Here is a 23,574-nt window from a genome sequence, read left to right as displayed (position 1 = left end):
TCAAATAATAATATTGTTATTTGAGTCTGTGAGGAGCAAAGATGTTCAGAGGATCTCCAGTTTGTCCACAAATGTGTTTAAAACAATGTTCCTCAGAGAAAGACTGGAAGTGATCTGCATATTTCTGCCTCTACAGAGCAGAATATCATTAAAGCATTCAAGGAATCTGGAGGAGTTTCAGTGTATAAAGGACAAGGGAGCAAGCCTAAGCTGGACACCCATGACCTCTGACCCCTCAGACGGCGCTGCATCAAGAACCGTCATTCATCAACAGCTGATAGAAGCACATGAACAAGGGATTACTGTGGAAACCTTTGTCAAGCACTACAATACAGAGTTCCATTCACAAGCTTTACTGTGCAGAAAAGAAGCCTGATGTTAACCTCGTCCACTTCTCTGGGCTCGGAGGCATCTGGGATGGACCGTCACACGGTGGAAACGTGTGCTGTGGTCAGACCCATCAGTATTCCAGATCTTTGTTGGAAGAAATGGAGCAAAGACCAAAAGCAGCATCCAGCCTGCTGTCAGTAACCAGTCCCTGCAGCCAGGCAAAGCAGCTCAGTGTGTGTGTGACTGACATTAAATGCATAAAACACCCAATAATATAAATTTATTAGCTGTTCAGAAAGTCATTGAGGGCTTGCCCTCATTTACAATGATGTCAGGTAACAACATATTAAACACATGATCAAAGGTAACTGTAGCTGCACAGGTCCAATGAAACATCATCCAGATGTCTTTATTAAAGCTTTATTTGGTCTCTCTTCTCTCTTCAGAGGGAATCGTGAAAACTAAAAAAATAAGACATTCAGGCTGAATGAATGCATCTTTCATCTCTTTGTCAGCCTCATGCTAGTTTCCACCATCGTAACAGCCCCAAAAACACGTCAGCATCACATACTCAGAATGAATCAAATGAATTTAGTGTGAAATCGTCCAAGAAAGAAACACTGTAACAGCAGAAAACAATTGTGGACATTTACAGTGTTGTGGACCTCGTGCAGAATCAGATCACGTTGGAGACGTGTTTCCTTCCTCAGCGTCCGTGTTGGATCTGACCCATAATGCCACAGGTCATGTGACCTGTTACACCACAGTAATGAAAACGAGCACATTCCCCAACAACATGATTTAACAAAGGAAGGGTTTAGAAAGGCCTTTAACCATCTTATTTATTACATTTTAATGGAAACAGAGCAGAAGCTCAGACACAGGACTGAATGACAAAGGCTGCTACAGCAGCAAGCTAAGGCAGGGTGACCAAGGACCTGGATAGAACAAAAACCCAGGAGCAGATATACTGGGAGGGATGATTGGATGGATGGATGCAGGTGAGTAATGATCACAAGGAGCAGGCGGTAACATGGTGAAAGAAGGCAACTGAGGACATCTAGGGACAATGGCAGGAAACAGCATGAGAAATAAACTTAGAGACTCACTAACAGCAAAGACAGAGTCCAGAGGAGTTAAAGCAGAAAAGACATTAAAGATACAAAGGGAGCTGAACTAAGGCAGAGAACTGAATCAAATGAAGAATCAGTCAAAGAAACCAAAACTCAAAAACTCACAGACCAGGACAGTAACTTTCAACAGTAAGTGTTGAAACTATAGTGAAGGATGGCCGGCCATTTTCTGTGGTTGAAGATGGGGGCTTTAGAAGGTTTAAGCATCCTTGACCCCGCTTATATCATTCTTATACCCTTCGGGGTAGAAAGGCCTTGAAGCCCCCGGTGGACGTATGTTATGAAAAGACCAGGAAGAAACAGACCCTAACAGTTAGTCTCACTGCAGATATGTGGACCTTCAATCATTATGGATGTGTGCTTTGCTGTTACAGTCCATTCGTTGTTGGACACATTAGAACTTAACACTGTCCTTTAAGGAGTTCAAAGGTCATCTGTGTCACACACAGCAGCAACTCAGCTGATGCAACTAGAGGCACCTGAGAGGTGCATTACAGACGGGGTCCCTGCTGTGACCACAGATGGGGCCACAGCATTGCTGCAGGTCTCAACCAGCTGGGTATTAGACACTTTTATTGATTTGCTCATGTTCTCCACCTGGTGTTGAAGAAATATTTAGCATAAGCCCCAAAGTGGAGGCAATCTGACCCCAGGCCATCAAGGTGGTGAGTTACTTCAAATCTAGCACTACTGACAAGAAAAAGCTCAGTGCAGTCCAAACACGTGTGGAGATGGCTGTACTGAAGCTGGTGCAGATTGACCAGATGGAACAGCTCTTTCACCATGCTGCAGAGGCTCGGGGGGGCTCTTGGGGCAGCTTTGGCCTCCCTTGCCACCAAAGGGCAACCCAACAGAGTCTTGGAGTCTTGCAGCTGTTCTACAAAGCCACTATAGAGCTGTGGGAGGGTCCAAGGCTATTCCCCTCATTCAGATGCTCAGATATTTAATCACACAGTGTGGTCAAATGCCCAATAACATTGGAAACTAATTAAACCCAATTAAAACCTTGACCAAGAGCAGGGCCATCTGACCAACAGGACTTCAACCTCTGGGCTGATTGGAGAATCAAAGTCAGATAAACTCCACCATCAGAGCTATGTAGAAGTGATGATATAATAAGAGTATAACTGCACATCATCAGGATGAACCCTGGCTGCTCAGCAAACTTCTGCTCATTGCAGCAGAATCAGTGAAGATCTGTCAGCAGGTTGGAAATTCATCTCGGCTGATTGCAGCTCAGTGATTCCTCTCTGATGTCACAGTTTGTCACATGTGCAGCAAACTAACTGCAGCTGACAGCAACTGAATGGTCTCAGCTGAAGTGAGCTGCAGAGAAACACAACATACTGATATTCAGTGTGAAGCTTGGACTGGAAACACAGAAAAACAACATCCTGGAAGAATGGCAGCTTCTATCTTTAAAGGACTGGAAGAGGAAGAAGTTTCCAAGGAATCATTTAGAAGAGTTTCAACCAGAAACTGACTGAATCCATGAATCTGAAAAGGTGTTTCCGAGTGAAAGAGACAGACATGTACAGACTGAACTATCTGTTCAACAGTGATTCTCTGACAGGAGGAAACTCTTTATGATCAACACAGAGACACCGAGGAACCAGGTAAACTGAACCAGAACCCAAACCCAGGATGCAGAGGTTCTTCAGTGAATGTGGTGTTGAAGGTGTGGAGGTGGATCAGTGTGTCAGAGGAGACTCTGTAGAAGGACAGAGTGCCAGCAGGACGGTCCAAATACACCGCTGCTCTGTTAGAGACGGAGGAGGAGGAGGAGGAGGAGGAGGAGGAGGAGGAGGAGGAGGAGGAGGAGGAGGAGGAGGAGGAGGAGGAGGAGGAGGAGGAGGAGGAGATAGATGTTTCTCTGTTATTGTGCCTGACAACAGAGTAACCTCTATCAGAGCAGATCAGACTCCAGGACTGATCATTCTCTCCAAACAAACAGTCTCTGCCTCTCCTGCTGATTCTTCTGTAACTCACTGCTATATCAACCTCTCCTCTCCACTCGACCTCCCAGTAACAGCGACCAGTCAGAACATTTCTACACAGCAGCTGAGACCAGCCATCAAATCTGTCTGGATGATCAGGATATGACTGAACGTCCTCCACATATGTCACCTTCCTGTTGTTGTCAGACAGTTTCAGTTTTCTGTTCACTGTGTTTGTGTCGATGGTGAGTCGACAGGAATCTGATGGAGAGAACAAACACAATCCAGCTGCAGTTATTGATCTATCATCTGTTCATTTTGATCAGTGAGTGATGTGACAGTGTGAAGATGGCTGGATGTCATGAATCAGATGAAGAACACACTTACACTTCCTCAGACCTGGTGTCAGCCATCGTTCTCCAGCAGGCTCCACCCTGAAAGGAGGAGGAGGGTCAGAGCAGCACCGTCTCTTTCAGCATGCACACATGGACATTACATGGCTCTCACACACACACATTGTTCTACACTGAGGAAGATGCTGACTGCTCATGAGTCCTTCACACAGCCCCACTTGAAAAACACAGAAATATCCCTTTAACTGGATGAATAAAGTCTCTGAATCTGCTGAACATGTTTCCTTACAGGCTGTGCATTAACCAGCAGATGATTGCTGGTATGTATGTTTTCTTTGTGGCCCATTTATCTCAGAAATGACCTGATAAACCTCCATCATTCTGACAGATCCACGCTGTTTTAAGGGGACACCGGCTAATGCTGGCAGACATTTCCTCCTCCTCCTGACAGAGGTTTGCTCCTCCCTCGCTGCTCCTCATCACTTCTAACCAGCTCATGAGCCGGTGAAAGGAAAAGGAGCCGACTGTGTCTGAAGCTATGGAAGTTGTGAAAGTACGTGGACAGTATGGGATGTTTCAGAAGTTTCATCTCCACTTCGGATCAGACTTAAATTACACTGAAAACATCTGTACGCACGGTCTGAAGAACATTGTGTGATGCTGCAGCAGACCTCTCCATACCTGAGAGTGTCCAGCCTCCACTGTGGATCCTCCAGTCGAGCTGATAGCTGCTTCACTCCTGAGTCTCCTGGATGGTTGTAGCTCAGGTCCAGCTCTCTCAGATGGGAGGGGTTGGAGGTCAGAGCTGAGATCAGAGAAGCACAGCCTTCCTCTGTGATCAGACAGCCTGACAGGCTGCAGAAAACAACACAAATGGCAGATTCTGAGAGAACTGCTGTGAAACTAAAGCTGAATGTGATCAAATGTGACCTGTTACATCAGATACAGTGTTTGAAGCACCTTCTCTGAACATTTCTGCTTTATTAGGAAGGTAGCAGCGAAGCTAATGTTTTACTAGCTTTTCCTATTATTATTGATCTACTTTCCGCTGAAACTGAAGTCTATGGCAGCCCCATGAACGCTATGGTAAAAAGTTTTGAAATTTTGCACACCTTTTTATGACAGTCCCATTAGCAAACTCAAGAATTTTCGTGCCCAACAAGCGAACTCTCTAGCGCCACCAACACGTCAAAGTTTGATGTACATTCAGCTGCATAACTTTGGACTCGTTGGTCGAAATCTCACAATTTTCCCGTTGGAATCCTTGGATCATGACGAGTCCAACGCACCTTGGGACGTCAATTGCCGCCGAACTAGATTTTCCGACATCTTGGATTTTGTTGAAAACCTTGAAAAATTTTCAGCGGTCACAAATTTTGAACAATTCTCAGGAAAATTGGCACAGAGTATCTTTGGACCAATCCGCACAAAATTTATGAAGCGGATTTTTTAATTACATCTTTGTTCCACTAAAACCAATCAAAGTTGGCGGCGACTACACCAAACAGGAAGTGAGGCCATATCTCAGCAACTGGTTGATCTCTTGATGTCAAACTTAAAACACAGACTCATGACTCTTTCTTTACGAGGCCCAAGAATGTTGGTGACCTTTGACTTTCAGGGAGCGCTATATTTAGCAAAAATGCATTTTGCTCATAACTTTGGATCGGTTGGTTCAAATTGCACAAATGAGGTACCCTTGGAATCCCTTGATGTAGACGAGTTCATCGCAAACACCAAACTTGGTGTATGGACTCATGATGCCTTCCTGAGCAGCCATAGGCTTATCTGCTATTCTTCCAGGCCATCGCTGCTTGCAGCTATATTTTTGTTCTTGTTTTAACTGGAGACCCCAACTTCTGTATATTAATTCACTTTCCTGGAAAATGATCCTGAAACATCACGTCATCCCCAAAGTAAACTGAGAGGAGTTCTAGAAGCACATGGAGTAGATGCTTCATTGTGTTCACAGTCCCCATATAGTCAGAATTTGTTCTCAGACTCAGTTAGTCTAAGTGTTGCTGGTACTGAGTTACAAACTGTTGAAAACAAATTTTTTTCTTTTCTGTAATCAGTTTCATGTAGATCACTGGAGCTGTGACCCAATGGGTATAAAACCCATTTTTACACCGCCTCTTTCCAAATAAGAGCCCATGTGGTGTTTGTTCATGCAACACAAAAGTGTTTCTGCTCAGTGTTGCGCTAACAGTCGACTTATGCTGCTTTTGAACTTGCGTCATGGACCCCCACTCTTAGGTCTTAATGAGGAGTTTGTTGATTCTTCACTTGAGAAACACTTGAGAATGACCTCTGCTCTGATGTGCAAACATTCATATGAGTGGCTGAGTTGCCTCAATGCTGTAATTTCACTTTTTCAATTGTTTCCTTTGGACTGTTGTTGGCATTGATTGTACCTGCTATGATTGCTGAAACATAACATTTGTCATACATTTGTCTGTCACATGTGCAAACATTAATACACTTGTGTCCAAAACAAAGTTGTTTAGAGCTGTTTGAATTACAAGAAGTTCAAATAAATCTGAAAGATCATTTAGAGCAGCTACATTGTGTCCCAGAACATTTTCAGTCAAAGCCAAACGAAATATTAAAAATCAGAGACGAAAAACTAATGAGAAAAAAGGCCATTTGGGAAAATAATGAAAAATTTAAACACCATCACTGGGTTAAAAAAAGACACCAACAGCAGACACCATCCTGAACAGCTCAGCTGTTCATCCATGACTGTAAAGCAGAATTAAAATGATCAGCAGTTGAACAGTTGAATGAAACCTGACCTGAGAGCTTCCAGGTTACACTTTGGACTCTGCAGTCCAACAGACAGCTGCTTCACCCCTGAATCCTGCAGGTTGTTGTTACTCAGGTCCAATTCTGTCAGACTGGAGGACTGGGAGCTGAGAGCTGAGGACAGAGCTGCACAGCTTCTCTCTGAGAGCTTACAGCCACTTAGTCTGAGGAGGGAATAACAGGAAAAGGGTTAAGTTATGTAATTATTAATTATTCACATCAAATATGGTTGAATTAATAAATAATTATGACATTCATCCTAATTATATATTATGAAGTGTTGCCACATTCTTGCAGCGTGTTTCTATCCTCTTTATGTGAACTGATCTGATGTAACTGTTTGCTGTGAATCTGTGTTATCTACAAACTGAAATTATCTGAGAAATAACTCAGTTATTTTCTCTCCTTTTAACAAGTAAACAGCGGACACCATCCTGAACAGGTCAGCTGTTCATCCATGACTGTAAAGCAGAATTAAATTGATCAGCAGTTGAACAGTTGAATGAATCCTGACCTGAGAGCTTCCAGGTTACAGTTTGGACTCTGCAGTCCAACAGACAGCTGCTTCACCCCTGAATCCTGAAGGTTGTTGTTACTCAGGTCCAGTTCTGTCAAACTGGAGGACTGGGAGCTGAGAACTGAGGACAAAGCTGCACAGCTTCTCTCTGAGAGGTTACAGCCACTCAGTCTGAGGAGGGAATAATGAGATAAATCTGTGACTTTCTCTCCTATAAACAGCAGGAGTATATTCATACACATCCCTCAAAATCTAAATATACAAGTAAATAAATAATAAATAAAAAAAATAAGTTATCTGAGAAATAACTGTTATTTATCTCTGTACTTACACAGCTTTGTTGGAGGCTTTGACCACTGGGAGCAGCCTCAGAAGAGCTTCCTCTGAAGCAGAGTATTTCTTCAGGTCAAACACATCCAGATGTTTTCCTGATGACAGTAAGATGAAGCCCAGAGCTGACCACTGAGCAGGAGACAGTTCATCTGTGGAGAGACGTCCTGAACTCAGGGCCTGTTGGATCTCCTCCACCAGAGAACGATCATTCAGTTCATTCAGACAGTGGAACAGATTGATGCTTCTCTCTGCAGACAGATCCTCACTGATCTTCTCCTTGATGTAATCAACTGTTTCCTGATTGGTCTGTGAGCTACTTCCTGTATGTGTCAGCAGGCCTCGTAGGAGACTCTGATTGGTCTGCAGAGAAAGACCCAGGAGGAAGCGGAGGAACAGGTCCAGGTGTCCATTTGGACTCTGTAAGGCCTTGTCCACAGAACTCTGATGGAGATTTTTTATTTTATTTTTGTCTTTGAATGATTTAAACCTCTTTTTTTGTTCTTCCATCAGGTTGACTCCAGACTTGATGAAGGTCAGATGGACATGAAGAGCAGCCAGAAACTCCTGAACACTCAGATGGATGAAGCAGAACACCTTCTCCTGGTACAGCCCTCTCTCCTCTTTAAAGATCTGTGTGAACACTCCTGAGTACACTGAGGCTGCTGAGATATCAATGCCACACTCTGTCAGGTCTGATTCATAGAAGATCAGGTTTCCTTTCTGCAGCTGCTCAAAAGCCAGTTTTCCCAGAGACTCAATCATCTTCCTGCTCTCCGGACTCCAGTGTGAATCTGTCTCAGCTCCTCCATCATACTTGACCTTCTTCACTTTGGCCTGAACCACCAGGAAGTGGATGTACATCTCAGTCAGGGTCTTGGGCAGCTCTCCTCCCTCTCTGGTTTCCAACACATCCTCCAGAACTGTAGCAGTGATCCAGCAGAAGACTGGGATGTGGCACATGATGTGGAGGCTTCGTGATGTCTGGATGTGGGAGATGATGCTGCTGGCCTGCTCCTCATCTCTGAATCTCTTCCTGAAGTACTCCTTCTTCTGTGGGTCAGTGAACCCTCTGACCTCTGTCACCATGCCAACACAGCCAGGAGGGATCTGATTGGCTGCTGCAGGGCGTGTGGTTATCCAGAGGCGAGCCGAGGGAAGCAGGTTCCCCCTAATGAGGTTTGTCAGCAGCACATCCACTGAGGTGGACTCTGTAGCATCAGTCAGGGGCTCCTTGCTGTGGAAGTCCAGAGGAAGTCGACACTCATCCAGACCGTCAAAGATGAACACAACCTGGAACTGTTTGAAGCTGCAGATTCCTGCTTCTTTGGTTTCAGTAAAGAAGTGATGAACAAGTTCCACCAAGCTGAACTTTTTCTCTTTCAGCACATTCAGCTCTCTGAAAGTGAATGGAAACATGAACTGGATGTCCTGGTTTGCTTTGCCTTCAGCCCAGTCCAGAGTGAACTTCTGTGTTAAGACTGTTTTCCCAATGCCAGCCACTCCCTTTGTCATCACTGCTCTGATTGGTTCATCTCTTCCACGTGGGAGTTTAAAGATGTCTTCTTGTCTGATGAATGTTTCTGCTCTGCCTGCTTTCCTGGATGCTGCTTCAATCTGTCTGACCTCATGTTCATCATTGACCTCTCCAGTCCCTCCCTCTGTGATGTAGAGCTCTGTGTAGATCTGATTCAGAAGGGTTGGGTTTCCTGCTTTAGGAATCCCCTCAAACACACACTGGAACTTCTTCTTCAGAGCAGATTTAAGTTTATAAACTGGAGAAAGTTCTGAATGAAGACAAGAAATAACATCAGTAAACAGACATTTCCACCCTGTAAAGAATGAGTATTTGAACATGTGTTGTTCTGTGAGCTGAGACATCAGTAAATGTGTCATTTATCCAGCAGGTTAAATCTTTAGAGAAATCCTCTTACTGCTCTGCAGACGCTCAGCCAGCTCCTCCTGCTTCATTCTCCTCAGGAAGTGAACCGTGATCTTCACTAATGCCTCTCTGCTCCACCTCTGCTCTTTATCCTCACCCTCCCTCTGACTCTCTAAGCATTCTGGGTAATCTGGACTCAGAACCTTCTGGATCTTCTTCAGCTCCTCCTTCACAAAAGTGATTATGTTGTCCTCCAGCAGCTGGAACAGAATACTATATGAATGAGCCAATCAGACTGAAATCATGGAGCCAAACATCAGATCCATGTTGGACACACTGACAATCCGCTGGTCTACAAAGTGCAGCCTGGAGATGACTGTGAACACAATAGATGGAAAAGTAGTTGTTGTACATGTACAGACCATAAATATGGAGTCCAGCTGTGTCTGATGCTGCTGGGCAGACTGACCACTGGGAACCTCTGGGCTCTGCTGGTCCACTCTGTGGAGGAATCATGAAGAATGAGCTCACATTGTGTCTGTCCACACAGAGACAAACACAAGGTAAAGGTCCATGAAGGGATGTGTGGATGTGAACAGTGAACGCAGCCATAAAGCAGCTGATTAACTCTGAAGCTGCACATCAGCAGCATCTGTGTTCCAGAAGATAAGAGCTCAGTGTTTCTCTAACAGTGGGAGGAAGCTGATGTCAGATGAAGCAGTTTGAGGAGGAAGGGACACAGAACTGTGTGAACAGACAGAAGATTTGTGTGTTTGTGAGGAGTCGAGCTGATGTGTTGGTTGGATTGTAGCTGTAGTTTCTAAAATACAACAAGAGCTTCAATCTGGAATCAGTTCATTGGTTTAAAAATTTATTGAACAGAAACGAGTCCAAAGAAATGATTTTCAGAGTCTTCACTGACCAACTTCTTTGTATTTAGAAAACAGAAGCAAAAGTAGAATCTGATGCAGCAACACTCAGTAAAAGCTGTTCTGGAGTCAAAGAAAGACAGAAAGTTTATAGAATCTACAGTAACAGCGTTCTGGAAGCTTCTCCAACCAGCAGGTTACCTGCTGACAGGTGAGGGTGTCAGGATTGGGTATAAAAGCAGCTTCCACCAAAGGTTCAGTCTCTCCAACAAGGATGGGTCGTGGCTCACCGCTTTGTGCCAAACTCCATCAGAGAATCATCAATAAGTTCAGGAAATATTCCTCAGAGTCAGACTGTAAAGAACTTTGGTCTTTCAGCATCTACAGAGCAGAATATTGTGAACAGATTCAGGGAGTCTGGGGAAATCTCAGTGTGGAAAGGCCAAGGACAGAAAGCACTGTTGGATGAGCTCGGAGCCCTCAGGCAGCACTGCAGGAGAACCCGTCAGGCCACCATGATCCATACAGCCACATGGGCTCAGGAGGAGCTGGGAAAAGCATTTTCTTTCATTCCTCTTCCTCTGAACAATCTCCTGCACTTCTATTCTTTCTACTCTGACAGTTTCACGTGTGAACATGAAATGATGTGAATAAGAGCTCACATTAAACACAAGTTGGAATAAGAACTGTTCAAACTGACTCTGGTACATTTTACAGTGTTACACCATTTACACTCAGCTCACCTCAGAGTCTGTGAACGTTGGTCTGATTTAAAGTCAATAAAACGACCCACTGACGCGTCGCTCTTCATGGACACACAGCTGGGTTCAGGTTCAGGTTCAGGTCTCTGAAAGCTGCTGATAGGAAACAAAACACTTTAATTTAAATTTACATGTTCAGTAAAATTAAGTTTGGATTAAAAAGTAAAAATGTGACATTTATGATTATAAAATATTAAAGTGTGATATTGAATCAAAGATTAATATCAGACTTGATGCCCAGAATTACATCAATGACTGACATACAGATAAAATGATGCATCTGAAATAAATCAGCTGACAAACTTACTGTTTGTCTGATGAAACAAGCTGGTTTACATTCTTTTTTAAAGATTATTCTCTGCCGTTTAAAACTCTCTCACTCCACTGAAATAAAACCTGCATCCCCGCGTTCCTCGAAACCTTCTGGTTCTTACGGTCCTCAGATTATTTTTCTCTCACAGTTTTCTCACAGGTCATAGTATCCATTCAGCCATTTCTGCTGGTTCTACTGGGAGGGAGCTGGTGAAGCCGCAGCTGCTCACACACATTCCCATCACTGCGATGACATCACTGCGATGACATCACTGCCATGACATCACTCTTCTGCTGCACATCACACTGCAGCCATTTGAACTATGACTCACTTGACTTTTCTAGTAAAAATCAGCGGCTACATTTTCACATATTTCTGCATCGTTTCTCTTCTTCTGCTAAATTTTCACTGTTGGTTTTGCATTTCCCTTCTTTTCTTCTTCTTCTTCTCTTGTTTTTAACCCTTTTACTGCTGAGACTTCTGCATCTTTTCAAACCTTTAACCAATTCTTACCTACTTGGGCATCTTCAGGCGTCCTCATTACTTCAACCTATTCCAGCCCATTGTCTGTTTTCTCCAGTTTTCTGCCTTCATCCAGCTCCAGCTCCTTTCAGAAATACCTTTCAACTCTTAAAAATCTAAATCCAGAGATAGGGTGAGAAGCTCAGTCATCCGGGAGGGGCTTGGAGTAGAACCGCTGCTCCTCCGCATTGAGAGGAGTCAGATGAGGTGGCATCTGGTTAGGATGCCCCCTGGACGCCTCCCTGGTGAGGTGTTCTGGGCCCGTCCCACTGGGAGGAGACCCGGGGAAGACCCAGGACACGTTGGAGAGACTATGTCTCTCGGCTGGTCTGGGAACGCCTCGAGGTCTTCAACAATCAGCTTCAAATCGTTTCACTAATTTCTTTTTCAACTTCAAATTCCTTCAACCAAAGCCTTAGCAACAGTTTTACTGCTAAAATTTTCACTATTTTAGCTTTTTTAGCATGGTCAGCTAACCCCATGCAGCTCATAAGCATTCTCACTGCTGTTTGGCAGGAACAGTTCTAAATAAATCTATCTGTCCTCCTCCATCCAGCAACACCTGCCACCTGAGTTGAAGTTCCTGCCGAGACTGTGTTAGAGCCAAAGCCCAAAGGTGACACCTGCTGGACCAGCTGCTGTCCTGCAGACACTCAGAAACACCTCCTCCAGCAGCCGTTCTTTCCTCTTAGACTGCTGCGTTTGTGGGAAACAGCCACCGCTTCACATATGAACATAGAAATGGATGTGAAACAGAGCTGAGCTCACATTAAACACATGCTGGAATAAAAGCTGTTCAGACCGACTCTGCTACATTTTACTCTGTGACAACATTTACACTCAGCTCACCTCTGAGAGGACGGATGTTGGTCTGATTTGATGTCAATATGAAGATCCTTTGAGATGTCGCTCTTAAAGGACACACAGCTGGGTCCAGGTCCAGGTCTGAGTCTCTGATGAATCCTGACAGAAAAACAGGTGTTTTCTTCAAACTAAAGTATTCAGTGATAGTGTTTGAGTCTGCAGTGGGACGGCCTGTCAGAGAGTCAGTGTGGCTGCTGTGGAACAGCGTTACAGCTCCCCCTTGTGGCAGCTCTGCCACTCTGCAGGCAGACGGCAGCAGGTGTGTGAACCTGGAAGCTGGATGTAATTTCACCTGAGAGGAAACAGGAAGACTTCAGCTCTGAGCTTTCAGTACGATTCTCTGACTCAGTCTTTACTGTTTGTGTGATCAGATTCATTCTGCTCTTTCAGAGACAAACTACAGCTGCACCACACTGGAAAACACCGACTCTGGAAGATTTGATCTTTCTGGAAGATAAGATCTTTTCACCAGATAACATGAGCAGGTTTATTAGGAGAGAATGAATAACAGATCAGTTACTAACATTACTGGGTTGATTCGGTCACTTTGTTCTGGTTTCTTCAGAAGTCGTTTTAAACTGACGTCATTAAACACAACGTGTGAGAACGTGATATTTCTACATCAGCCGCCTATTCACTACATCATCAGCATCCTGTGAAAAGGCCACATCAGTGGACAAATGTTCAGCCAGATTCTCCCTTTGTTTCAATAAAGAGCTGCAGGACTGAGCTAAAACATCACTTTACACACATGATGCAGCTGATTAGTCTCATCAGAGACAGCAAGAACTGATCCAAGTCTCAAGTAATTCAGCTGAAAACTGGTTATGATCTGAGCCATGATGCAGCCTCCACTGAATACTGATGCTACTCACTGTTGGGCTGATGGACCATCAGGCTTGAAATCAATATAAAAATCCTTTGAGATGTCGCTCTTAAAGGACACACAGCTGGGTTCAGGTCCAGGTCCAGGCAGGTTCCTGTGAATAAAGGTGGTTTGGTGAGGTGAGCTCTGACATGGAGAAGAGTCGTGGACAGTTAGAGACGGTGGTCTCACCTCTGAGCTTTGCTCCGGCTCTCATGTTCCCCACACAGAGTGGTTTTAGTGTCCTCACACTGATCCATGCTGCTGGATTCACATCAGCTCACACACTTCCTGCCTTCAGCTGCAGAGGAAAGAGTAAAAAATCTCTTCAATAATTTGTCCAAGTAAATAACAACTTTTTTTTACTTGGGAATTTTTAAAAAAAATTTTAATCTACTTTTCCTCATGAATTAATAATTCCATTCTCAAAACTCACACATTTTCTTCAGTAACTTCTGTCACCGTCAGACATTTGTTCATCATTAGAATGTTTTACAAGTAAATGCATCATTTGATTAACTTGTCAAAACCAGCACTGAAGTGAAGTTAGAATGCAGCTGCAGGTTGTGACAATGATGTTAATAAAGAGCAAACTACTGCAACACAAATAAAACTAGAAGACTTTCATTTGGATGCTACTGCAGCATAAACCTCTTTTCAACTTGTCTGTTTGCAAACCTTCGGCTGCTACCCAGCTCACATAGCACCCGACCCCCTTGGCCCCTCCCAAGGGTGGTGAGCATGTCATGATTTCTGGCTATGCCCGACCGAGCCCCATGGGCACAGGCCCGGCCACCAGGCGCCCGCTGCCGGGCCCCACCCCCGGGCCTGGCTCCGGGGGGAGGCCCCGGTGTCCCATATCCGGGATGACGAGGTCCAAATTTCTTATTCATCAGGAGTCTTTTGAGCTGTTCTTCGCGACCCGACCCCCGGATAAGCGGCAGATGATGGATGGATGGATGTTTGCAAACCAGATTTATGGGAAAGTCGGGAAGCTTTCTGAAGCTTTCTGTTCAGTAAAGGTTCGAACTGAACAGACAGAAATATCCAGGAAACATCCTCACACTGAGGCTCCTGAGCGCAGCTGTGTCCGGTTCAACTCCAGGCTCTGGGCCCTTTGCTGGGAAGTGTATTCGTCCAGAAAACTCAGTCGCAGCTCATTTTCCGGCGTTATCCCCACTCGCAGGAGCCGCTTCAGGTGTGGATTATTACTTTTATCCAATAAAGTTACAGTGATAATACTGAGCAGACAATGGTGTTCCATTCCTTCATCTTATTCTAATTTCTTCATGTAGATGAATCATTCATGTTCACTAATCCGACTATTGTACAGTTTAGAGCATCTCTTTCACCTGTTATTATATTATTGTACAGATATTCCAAAGTAAGGCCGTGACAGACCTTCTGTAGGCAGCCCAAAGGACGGCTGGAGACATTTTCTATGAACAATCTTTACTCAGTATAGCCCAGAGGAAATCATCTAAAAAGCAACCTTAAACTATTGAATTTGATTATTTTGATTTTAGAGACAATTTTGGACTTGTTGAAATTCGTTCTGTTAATTCAATCAGATAAAAGAGGTTCTGATGCAGTTCTATCATCCATTCCTCAGTATTTGTTGCTCTGGACAACAATTTTCATCCTTTTTTCTCCTGGAAAGCCTTTGCCTGACCGGCCGGTGCTTTTCCTGCTGTGACGCTGCGGGGCAGCTGCTCCGGAGGACGGGAGGAGACGGACCAAGTCGCCAGCTCAGCTGAGCCCAGATTTATTCTTCTCGCCACAGAACAGCGAACATGAAGAGCACAAACTGCCGCTAACTGTCTGAAAAACGGACACTTTCCGCCCGGTCCGTCCCAAACTTTCTCAGAACTTCAACCGCTCCCCGAACCCTTAACAAGCCCCTGCAGCTGCGGTGGAAACCCCCCTTTAAACCCACTGCCACACGCACAGACACCAGTCAGTCTCCCCCAGCGTCACAATATATCCCCCCAGGTTTCTGCTTGTGTTTGTCAGCGCTTATGGGGGCCCTTTGACGGCCCCTGAGCCCACCCGATACAAAATGGTCTCCTTTAGTTCGGACTTTACACTTCGAGTTGAGCGTCTGTTTATTCTAACGCAGGCACGATTCTGACGAATTTCAGTTGTCAAAAGCTGATTTTAACGAGTGAATCATGATAAAAAGGGAAAAAATGTTTATTCTACCTTCAGATTCTGGTTCACATCAGGCAACAAATCCCCTCAGTCGCCATGTCACGAAAGTGAAAGTTTAAACAAGCAGGAAATTCATCTGGAGGGGCGTATTTATGTGGTTTAACATGTTATTCCCACTGCCTTTTCCTCAGTTTAACGGAGCCATTGGTGAATGTTTCCTCATGCGTCCTGTTAGTCTGTTCTGATGGTTAAAACCAACCATTTAAACCTTTAAACCGAGTATCACTAACCAGTGTGCTCCATTTGGCACTTTTACCGAACAAAATCCACCTCTTCCATACAGAGAGCAGCTTGTCTGAATGGATGTGTGAGGAATATAAAAATCATTCAGGAAACACAGTTTTTAATTTGTTAATTCAACACAGCGTTCAGTCTAAAAAGGATCCATTTTTGGTTCAGGTTAAAATCCCGGGCGCTGGGTCAACAATTTAATCCAATAAATGCTGAGAATATATCACTGAATCAACATTGTATTGTGGCTGACTTTTTAAAAGCCTTCGTCCCAACAGTGTTTTTACTGTGCTTTTTTCACAATTAAAACAATTTAAACATCGTCGAGGAAACAGTTCGACATCTGAAATCAACAACTTGCACTCTGGACATAAAACCATCTGACTCTTTAAAAACTGTTTTTATCTCAGTAGAAAGTGATCTCATCTGATGTCAGCTGTCATATTTCTGTCACCAGAGCCGGATTAAATGAATGGACTACACCAGGCAGTATTTTTTGGCCCCCAACCAAGTTGGTTGTTTGTAAGCCAAAATAAGTCATGTGTCGTAGACCATTTCTGCTTTTCATTATTTATGCGTTATTACACGGCTCTATTAAATGCTATTAAATTCTCCTTCTCTTATCCATTGGTAAGGCAGTAGTACCAGGAAATAACCACTAGGTGGCAGTAAACTCTGTAAACAGAGCAAATAAGATAAATGCTGTAAGCTATTGCATTTTGCAGAAAATCTAAATCAAATGTGCTGATTAAATTGAATAGTTAAATAAGAAGTCAAATATACAAAGACCAATACAATCTGCAGTCAGAGAAAGTGTGCTGTAGTGGTAAAGATGTTTATTTTCATGGACGAGCATCACCTCTCTTCAGCACTCAGCAGCTCAGCTCCTGCTCTGGACTGCTCAGCAGTTCTCTCCACTGGTCTGGATGCTTCTCTGCACCGTGCGCTTTACTCGACTAAAAGCAGATTTAATCACAGGAAAAATAAGCAGCTGGAACACCTGGTTAAATAACAGAACCGGTTATTAATGTAAAAGAAATAAAAGTGAAACTTGGATGTGGACCAGTTACTCAGAAGATTAGATTCACTCTGGAGAAATGGGTGTGAGTAGGAAAAGACCAACAAGAGATCACTGTTGTGTCATATAAAAAAAAAAGTAAAACATATCATTTATTTCAATATGAATTGATCATCTTCTTCTCTTTTCTATACAATAATAACACATCAGACAAAAATACACAAACTATTCCCTCTTTTCCTTTCCAAATCCACCTGTCAGGTAAGTATCTAAATTTGATGTCTAATTCTTAGTTTAGTGCTAATTTAGTTATTATTTTAATTGTCTAATTTAATTCTGTATTTTTAATCCTATTTTAGTGTGTTTCTTACTGACAGGTGGTTTCCTTAACTTATGCCTCTCTCAATCAAAACAATAAACAAAGATAAATAAAAATAGTTACAACAGTAAAAGTAGGCTATACAATCACAATATATCCCAAATAAACTAAATCGACTTCTCTGACAGTCCAGGTTCATTTCAGACTGTAACTGACCAGCTGAACTGAAGAATTCAAATGTTAAAGAAGGAGGGGATGATGATGAAAGGGGGGGTGATGATGAGGAGGGTCACACACAAGCTCCTGGCCTTGGAAGCACAAGCCAGGAAAATAATCAGTATAAATCTAAAACACACCTTCAAAATGTTGCTATGTTATCATTAGATTATAATATTATTTATATTATTAACATAGAGTAAAAACAAAACAAAACACACCTATCTACACACCCATTCCGACATCCCGCTATTCCGACAAGGCTTTCCGTATAAGGAAATGTGCGTTACTCAACGGGTGAGTCCCTTCTTTCTGTTCATGCAATTTAAATGTTTAACACATGTTTACAGACAAGCGTTATTAAAAACACAATCGGCAACTGGAGGAGGAGAAGCAGTCCGCGGTGGTTTTCAATCACACACTCCAATGCCACATATCCAATCAGCCCAGAGGTTGAAGTCCTGTTGGTCAGATGGCCCTGCTTGGTGCTCTTGGTGAAGGCTTTAATTGGGTTTAATTAGTTTCCAATGTTATTGGGCATTTGACCACACTGTGTGATTAAATATCTGAGCATCTGAATGAGGGGAATAGCCTTGGACCCTCCCACAGCTCTATAGTGGCTTTGTAGAACAGCTGCAAGACTCCAAGACTCTGTTGGGTTGCCCTTTGGTGGCAAGGGACACAGATGACCTTTGAACTCCTTAAAGGACCGTGTTAAGTTCTAATTTGTCCAACAACGAATGGACTGTAACAGCAAAGCACACATCCATAATGATTGAAGGTCCACATATCTGCAGTGAGACTAACTGTTAGGGTCTGTTTCTTCCTGGTCTTTTCATAACATACGTCCACCGTGGGCTTCAAGGCCTTTCTATCCCGAAGGGTATAAGAATGATATAAGCGGGGTCAAGGATGCTTAAACCTTCTAAAGCCCCCATCTTCAACCACAGAAAATGGCCGGCCATCCTTCACTATAGTTTCAACACTTACATTTGAAAGTTACTGTCCTGGTCTGTGAGTTTTTGACTTTTGGTTTCTTTGACTGATTCTTCATTTGATTCAGTTCTCTGCCTTAGTTCAGCTCCTTTTGTATCTTTAATGTCTTTTCTGCTTTAACTCCTCTCGACTCTGTCTTTGCTGTTAGTGAGTCTCTAAGTTTATTTCTCATGCTGTTTCCTGCCATTGTCCCTAGATGTCCTCAGTTGCCTTCTTTCACCATGTTACCGCCTGCTCCTTGTGATCATTACTCTCCTGCATCCACCCATCCAATCATCCCTCCCAGTATATCTGCTCCTGGGTTTTTGTTCTATCCAGGTCCTTGGTCACCCTGCCTTAGCTTGCTGCTGTAGCAGCCTTTGTCATTCAGTCCTGTGTCTGAGCTTCTGCTCTGTTGCCATTAAAATGTAATAAATAAGATGGTTAAAGGCCTTTCTAAACCCTTCCTTTGTTAAATCATGTTGTTGGGGAATGTGCTCGTTTTCATTACTGTGGTGTAACAGGTCACATGACCTGTGGCATTATGTGTCTGTGTCCTTATTTATTGAACAAAAAACAGACAAAATGCAGAAGGAATGTGTCATGTTTTTTCATGTTGGCTTTACTTTCAACCACCTTCCAGAAACACACAACAAAGACTTTCCATAAAACTGTCACAGCTTCAAATGTTAGGAAAATAGGAATTATTTAACTTCACACAGTCAGTATGTCAGACGGTTCACAGTCTGTGTTGTTTCCTGATGAATAAATCCAACATAAAACAGATGCAGTCAGGTTAAACTGTCCATCCCACCACCATCTTTTCCCTTTTGCCCCATTTTGGTCCTAACAAAGTCCTAACAAAGTCCTAACAAGGTCCTAACAAGGTCCTAACAAAGTCCTAACAAAGTCCTAACAAAGTCCTAACAAAGTCCTAACAAGGTCCTAACAAGGTCCTAACAAGGTCCTAACAATTCCTAACAAGGTCCTAACAATTCCTAACAAGGTCCTAACAAGGTCCGAACAAAGTCCTAACACGTGAAATCTCGCGTGAATCTGCGAGATTAAGGCATGAAAGGTGGCAGATCCAAGATCGCTACCGACAAAATCACTTAGATTCGTCGCTGACTTCGCACTGCAGAAACTTGTTATGTATCAAGACATTAATAGTTTAGATATATTACTTTGACCATTTTAATTATTTCCAGTCTTGCCAGTGAGCGCTGAACAAGTCATCAAATGATGCTTTTATACTATTTGTAGCACAATACCTGCTTCGATTGGTCTGCAGCCAACGGAGGGCGCTATGATTCATTTGAAAGAGCTGAGAACACCCGCACAGAGAACTAAACAACTGTAGCCGAAACTATTTACCACCAAAATCCATTTAATTATTTTCTTTATCTTTTAACAATGTTTTAATGCGCGCGTGTCCTGACGCGATTCCTGAATACTGTGAAGAAGCGGTGTCCAATAACACGCTGGAAGAAGTTTCCAGCCAACAATGCGCTGAATGAATGCGGCTGTTCTCATCGTGGTGACGGGCTGACAAATCTACATGGCTGGAACTTTAATGTTGGAGGGTTGAGATTCCCATCATGCTGTGTGAATGTCACAAGTTACAATATTTCTGTAGAAGTCACAGAGAGTTAAAAACATGTAAAAATCCACTCTGCCACATAATGTTGGCTGGTTCAAATTGTCACAACTTGGAGGGTATCAGAAAGCTGAGAATTAACTCCAGATTTCAGCCACATCTCATTTAAAAATATAAAATCAGACTGAATATAAATTATAAAACTATCTAAAATCAAAGTGCTGTTGGAAAGAGCTTTTTTACATTAAAAAGAGTGAATTTAACCGAGAAAATAAAGAAGCTGAAGAACCTTTAATCAGTTCATATCAGTCAGTTATCTCTCTGCTCACTCTCTCATTATCAGACTGATGAATATTAGTGCCAAAATCCTGCAGTAAGAGGAGTAATGTTGGTGAGAACATCAGTATTACTGTATGTGAGGAGTTGTAGTTACTGACCGTGACCACTGGAGGGCAGTGATGATCGTAGTTTCTCTGTTACAGTCCACATGATGACAATGACGGCAGCAAGCAGCAAGGGAGTCACAGTGTAACAGCTAGTAGTTTATACAAAACATCCATCCATCCATTTTCTATACCAACAGTCCGTTAATCGGGTAGCGGGTGGGCTGGAGCCTTTCTCAGCAGTCATCGGGCGAAAGGCGGGGTACACCCTGGACAGGTCGCCACATAGAGACAAACGAGACAAACAACCATGCACGCTCACACTCACTCCTACGGACAATTTAGAGTCACCAATTAACTTAAAATGCATGTTTTTGGATGGTGGGAGGAAGCCGGAGTACCCGGAGAGAACCCACGCATACACGGGGAGAAACTCCACACAGAAAGGCCCCAGGCAGGGATCGAACCTGAAACCCTCTTGCTGTGAGGTGACGGTGCTAACCTATATAAAACATTATGTTAGAATAACCAATAAGAATAAATGATGACAGAAAAGCTTAAAATATATATTAAAAATATAGAACTTTATCTACAGAGTGTCCCAAGGTTTAAAAGTTGTATAAATGTGGCAGTGCAATAAAACTGACATAGTTATTAACAGTGTATTAACAATATAAACAGATGTGGACTGTAGTGGTGAGTTCACCTGTTGCAGAGGTGAGCTGTTGAACAGAGAGATGGTGAATGTTAGAAATGTTTCCCTGAAGCGTTCACTGTAGAAGCAGAACTGAATCAGTCTGTTGGAGATTGAAGTCCTGAAGCCGGTTTGGTGAAACAGGGTCTGTGAGGTCCACCTGCAGCCATGTCTTTGGAAAGCGCTCACGGTCCTCCCTCTGAGTCTCTATCAGTGCCCACAACTCGTCCATCTTAACTGACAAAGACCTCACATTTCCCATGATGACTGAGGGAACTCAGGATTTAAATCTCCTCCAACTTTTGCTCCAGCTCTGCATCCACGGCGTCTGATGCCCTCTGGAATCACCGGAAGACATTTAAAGACAATTAAAAAGACACTAAAGTGCATGAAGAACACCTCGAAGTAACAGAAACTCTGCTGCAACAGGCTGCCAGTCTTAAGGCGCCATCTTCACCATGAAAGAATGGATGATCAGCTGTGTCAGAGGCAGCAGTGAGATCCAACACCATTAAAACTGAAGTTTGCTGTTAATCCCAGTTAGAATAATTCATTGCTTTGAGTTGAGCTCTTTCTGTTCAGTGACTCTAAACCTGATTAGATAGTATATGTTCAGTTCATGGTTTCATGTGGTTATCAACAGTCATTATTACAACTTTAATAACTACACTGAAGTATTTAAGTGTTTAAAAACACATAATTTAATCTGTTCATGTAACTGACATCATGAGGTTCATCTTTTCACCACCAGAGGGAGATAAATCCAGATCAATGAAGAGTCCACTTTGTTCATCAGAGCTTCAACAGCCAAACAGTGAAACATGGAAACAGAAACAGAGTGTTTGTTTGTTCCCTCTGAGCATCATGAGAAGGGTTAATGTCTTCAGGCGTCAGCATCTGACTTTAACCGAGTCTGACCGGTCCGACGACATATTTTCACGCTGAAGAGACGAAGGTGTGGCTGTCTGAATGATCTCATAGTTGGATAAACAACGTTTAGACTTTACAAAATCATTCTATAACTTCAGTTATTCTGTAATTTTCCTCTATTTCCGGTTAAATGAAACTAGCTGCTGAATTCAAGCTCAAACTAACCTATAAGGCAGATTAGCTGAAAGCTCTCAGCATTACATCACTTCCTTGTGCACACATCTGGTGCATCTGCAGCAGCACTAAAACTACAGAGCTGCTGCACAGAACAGATCCCTGTTTAAAGCCTGGTTTTAATGTTTCTGATGGCGATTCTGGAGAATCTCAGAGAACATTCAGAGAGAACGGCTGAATAAATGTTTTCAGATCAGAGTTTGATGTTCAGGAACTTGGAGGCGTGTTTTAACATGAACTCCACTGGTCAGACAGGTTCTATCTGTCCCGCCTCCATCACAGGTGGACTCTGCTCTGACTGGTTCCAGGAAGCAGGTCACCTGTGTCTCAGTCTGTCGAGTGGAGAGTCTTCTTCTTCTGCAGCTCTGAACAATCTGTGAGTTTCCTGTTTGTTTCTGCTCTGTAATGTTGGAGAACATGTTCGCTTCTTATTTCAGAACAAACTTTGATCACTTTGTGTTTGAAGACAAATCTACATGATGATCAGATTATTAATTAACTGGATTCAGTCAAAATTATGATCAGCTGATGTTTCTGTTTGTTTTCTTCACAAATAAACAAACTGCTTCATGTTTTTATTTTATTTAAGTTAAATATATTTATCACATTCATGACCAGAAAAATAGCCGTAAAATCTCAAACACCCCCGAGGTGGATCGTACCATTTTCTAACACGTTTGGTGATTATTATCTTAAAGGAATGTAGAGATGATGATGAAATATAGACAGTATAGTAATATATAGAATATAGTCAGACACATAAGCAGTGCAGAAGGTGCAAGGATGCAGTAAAGTGACAGTATGCTGGTAGAAGTTAAAGTGATGGTGCAGAATTCAGCAGGGTCACAGCCTCAGGAAAGAAACTCTTCCTAAGAATCCTTCATCATGAGGTGTGTGCTGGGCTGTAGCTCCATGCCTCCATCTAGTGGACAGGTAGTGGAAGAGCAGCTGATGGCAGCTTCCTCTGCCTCAACACTCCTGTCTGACTGCATTCAGCTGACACTGAAACAGAGAATCAGAGCCAATCAGTGGAGGAGCAGCTGATCTGTTTACAGCACAGATGATGGAAAAGAGGATTTGAGTTGATGTGCAGATGAATGATCTGTGTTTCCTCTGCAGATGAAGGTAGAAAGTGTGTGTGAGCTGATGGGAATTCAGCAGCATGGATCCATCTGACAGAAAGTAAGTCTTCAGTGTTCAAACCAAGCTGACTAACAGTTAATATGATGAATAGTTCTCAGATAAAATAGTTGATATCTGCTCAATTTATTAATATTCATCATGTCCAGCTGTACATAACATGTAATGTAAACAAGGTGCATAAAATCTGTAATATAAATTAAAC

General features: G+C 43.0%; 2 protein-coding genes and 1 long non-coding RNA gene across 3 annotated transcripts in view; 1 reads left to right on the top strand and 2 right to left on the bottom strand.

Annotated features, from left to right (window-relative positions):
* LOC140280020 (uncharacterized) overlaps positions 1–23,428 on the top strand; it is a 156,806-nt gene extending 133,378 nt beyond the window's left edge. Inside the window, exon 4 of the long non-coding RNA XR_011909379.1 lies at positions 23,304–23,428. This is a non-coding gene — a long non-coding RNA (uncharacterized lncRNA). The remainder of the gene's footprint in view (positions 1–23,303) is intronic.
* LOC140280011 (NLR family CARD domain-containing protein 3-like) overlaps positions 2,542–23,574 on the bottom strand; it is an 82,991-nt gene continuing 61,958 nt past the window's right edge. The window contains exon 10 of the mRNA XM_072375261.1: positions 2,542–3,418. Coding sequence (XP_072231362.1) covers positions 3,054–3,418 — 365 coding nt within the window. The 3' untranslated portion in view covers positions 2,542–3,053. The remainder of the gene's footprint in view (positions 3,419–23,574) is intronic.
* Positions 6,420–9,939, bottom strand: LOC140280246 (NLR family CARD domain-containing protein 3-like). The gene is made up of 5 exons (XM_072375548.1): positions 9,924–9,939; positions 7,407–9,192; positions 7,073–7,246; positions 6,549–6,722; positions 6,420–6,432 (listed from the first exon to the last, which is right to left on the bottom strand). Exons 1-5 carry the CDS (start codon positions 9,937–9,939, stop codon positions 6,420–6,422), a joined length of 2,163 nt encoding a protein of 720 aa, XP_072231649.1.

Source organism: Leuresthes tenuis, unplaced genomic scaffold, assembly GCF_036924035.1.
Source record: "Leuresthes tenuis unplaced genomic scaffold, fLeuTen1.0.hap1 SCAF_21, whole genome shotgun sequence".
NCBI classification, from domain to species: Eukaryota; Metazoa; Chordata; class Actinopteri; order Atheriniformes; family Atherinopsidae; genus Leuresthes; species Leuresthes tenuis.
The sequence above is the reverse complement of the archived record's forward strand: the minus strand, read 5'-3'. Positions and strand labels throughout refer to the sequence as shown.

Coding starts and splice junctions, on each gene's coding strand:
- LOC140280246 (XM_072375548.1), bottom strand. Junction 7,247..7,406: donor AAAGCCTCCAACAAAGCTGT/GTAAGTACAGAG, acceptor TTCCCTCCTCAG/ACTGAGTGGCTGTAACCTCT. Junction 6,723..7,072: donor TGTAACCTGGAAGCTCTCAG/GTCAGGATTCAT, acceptor TTCCCTCCTCAG/ACTAAGTGGCTGTAAGCTCT.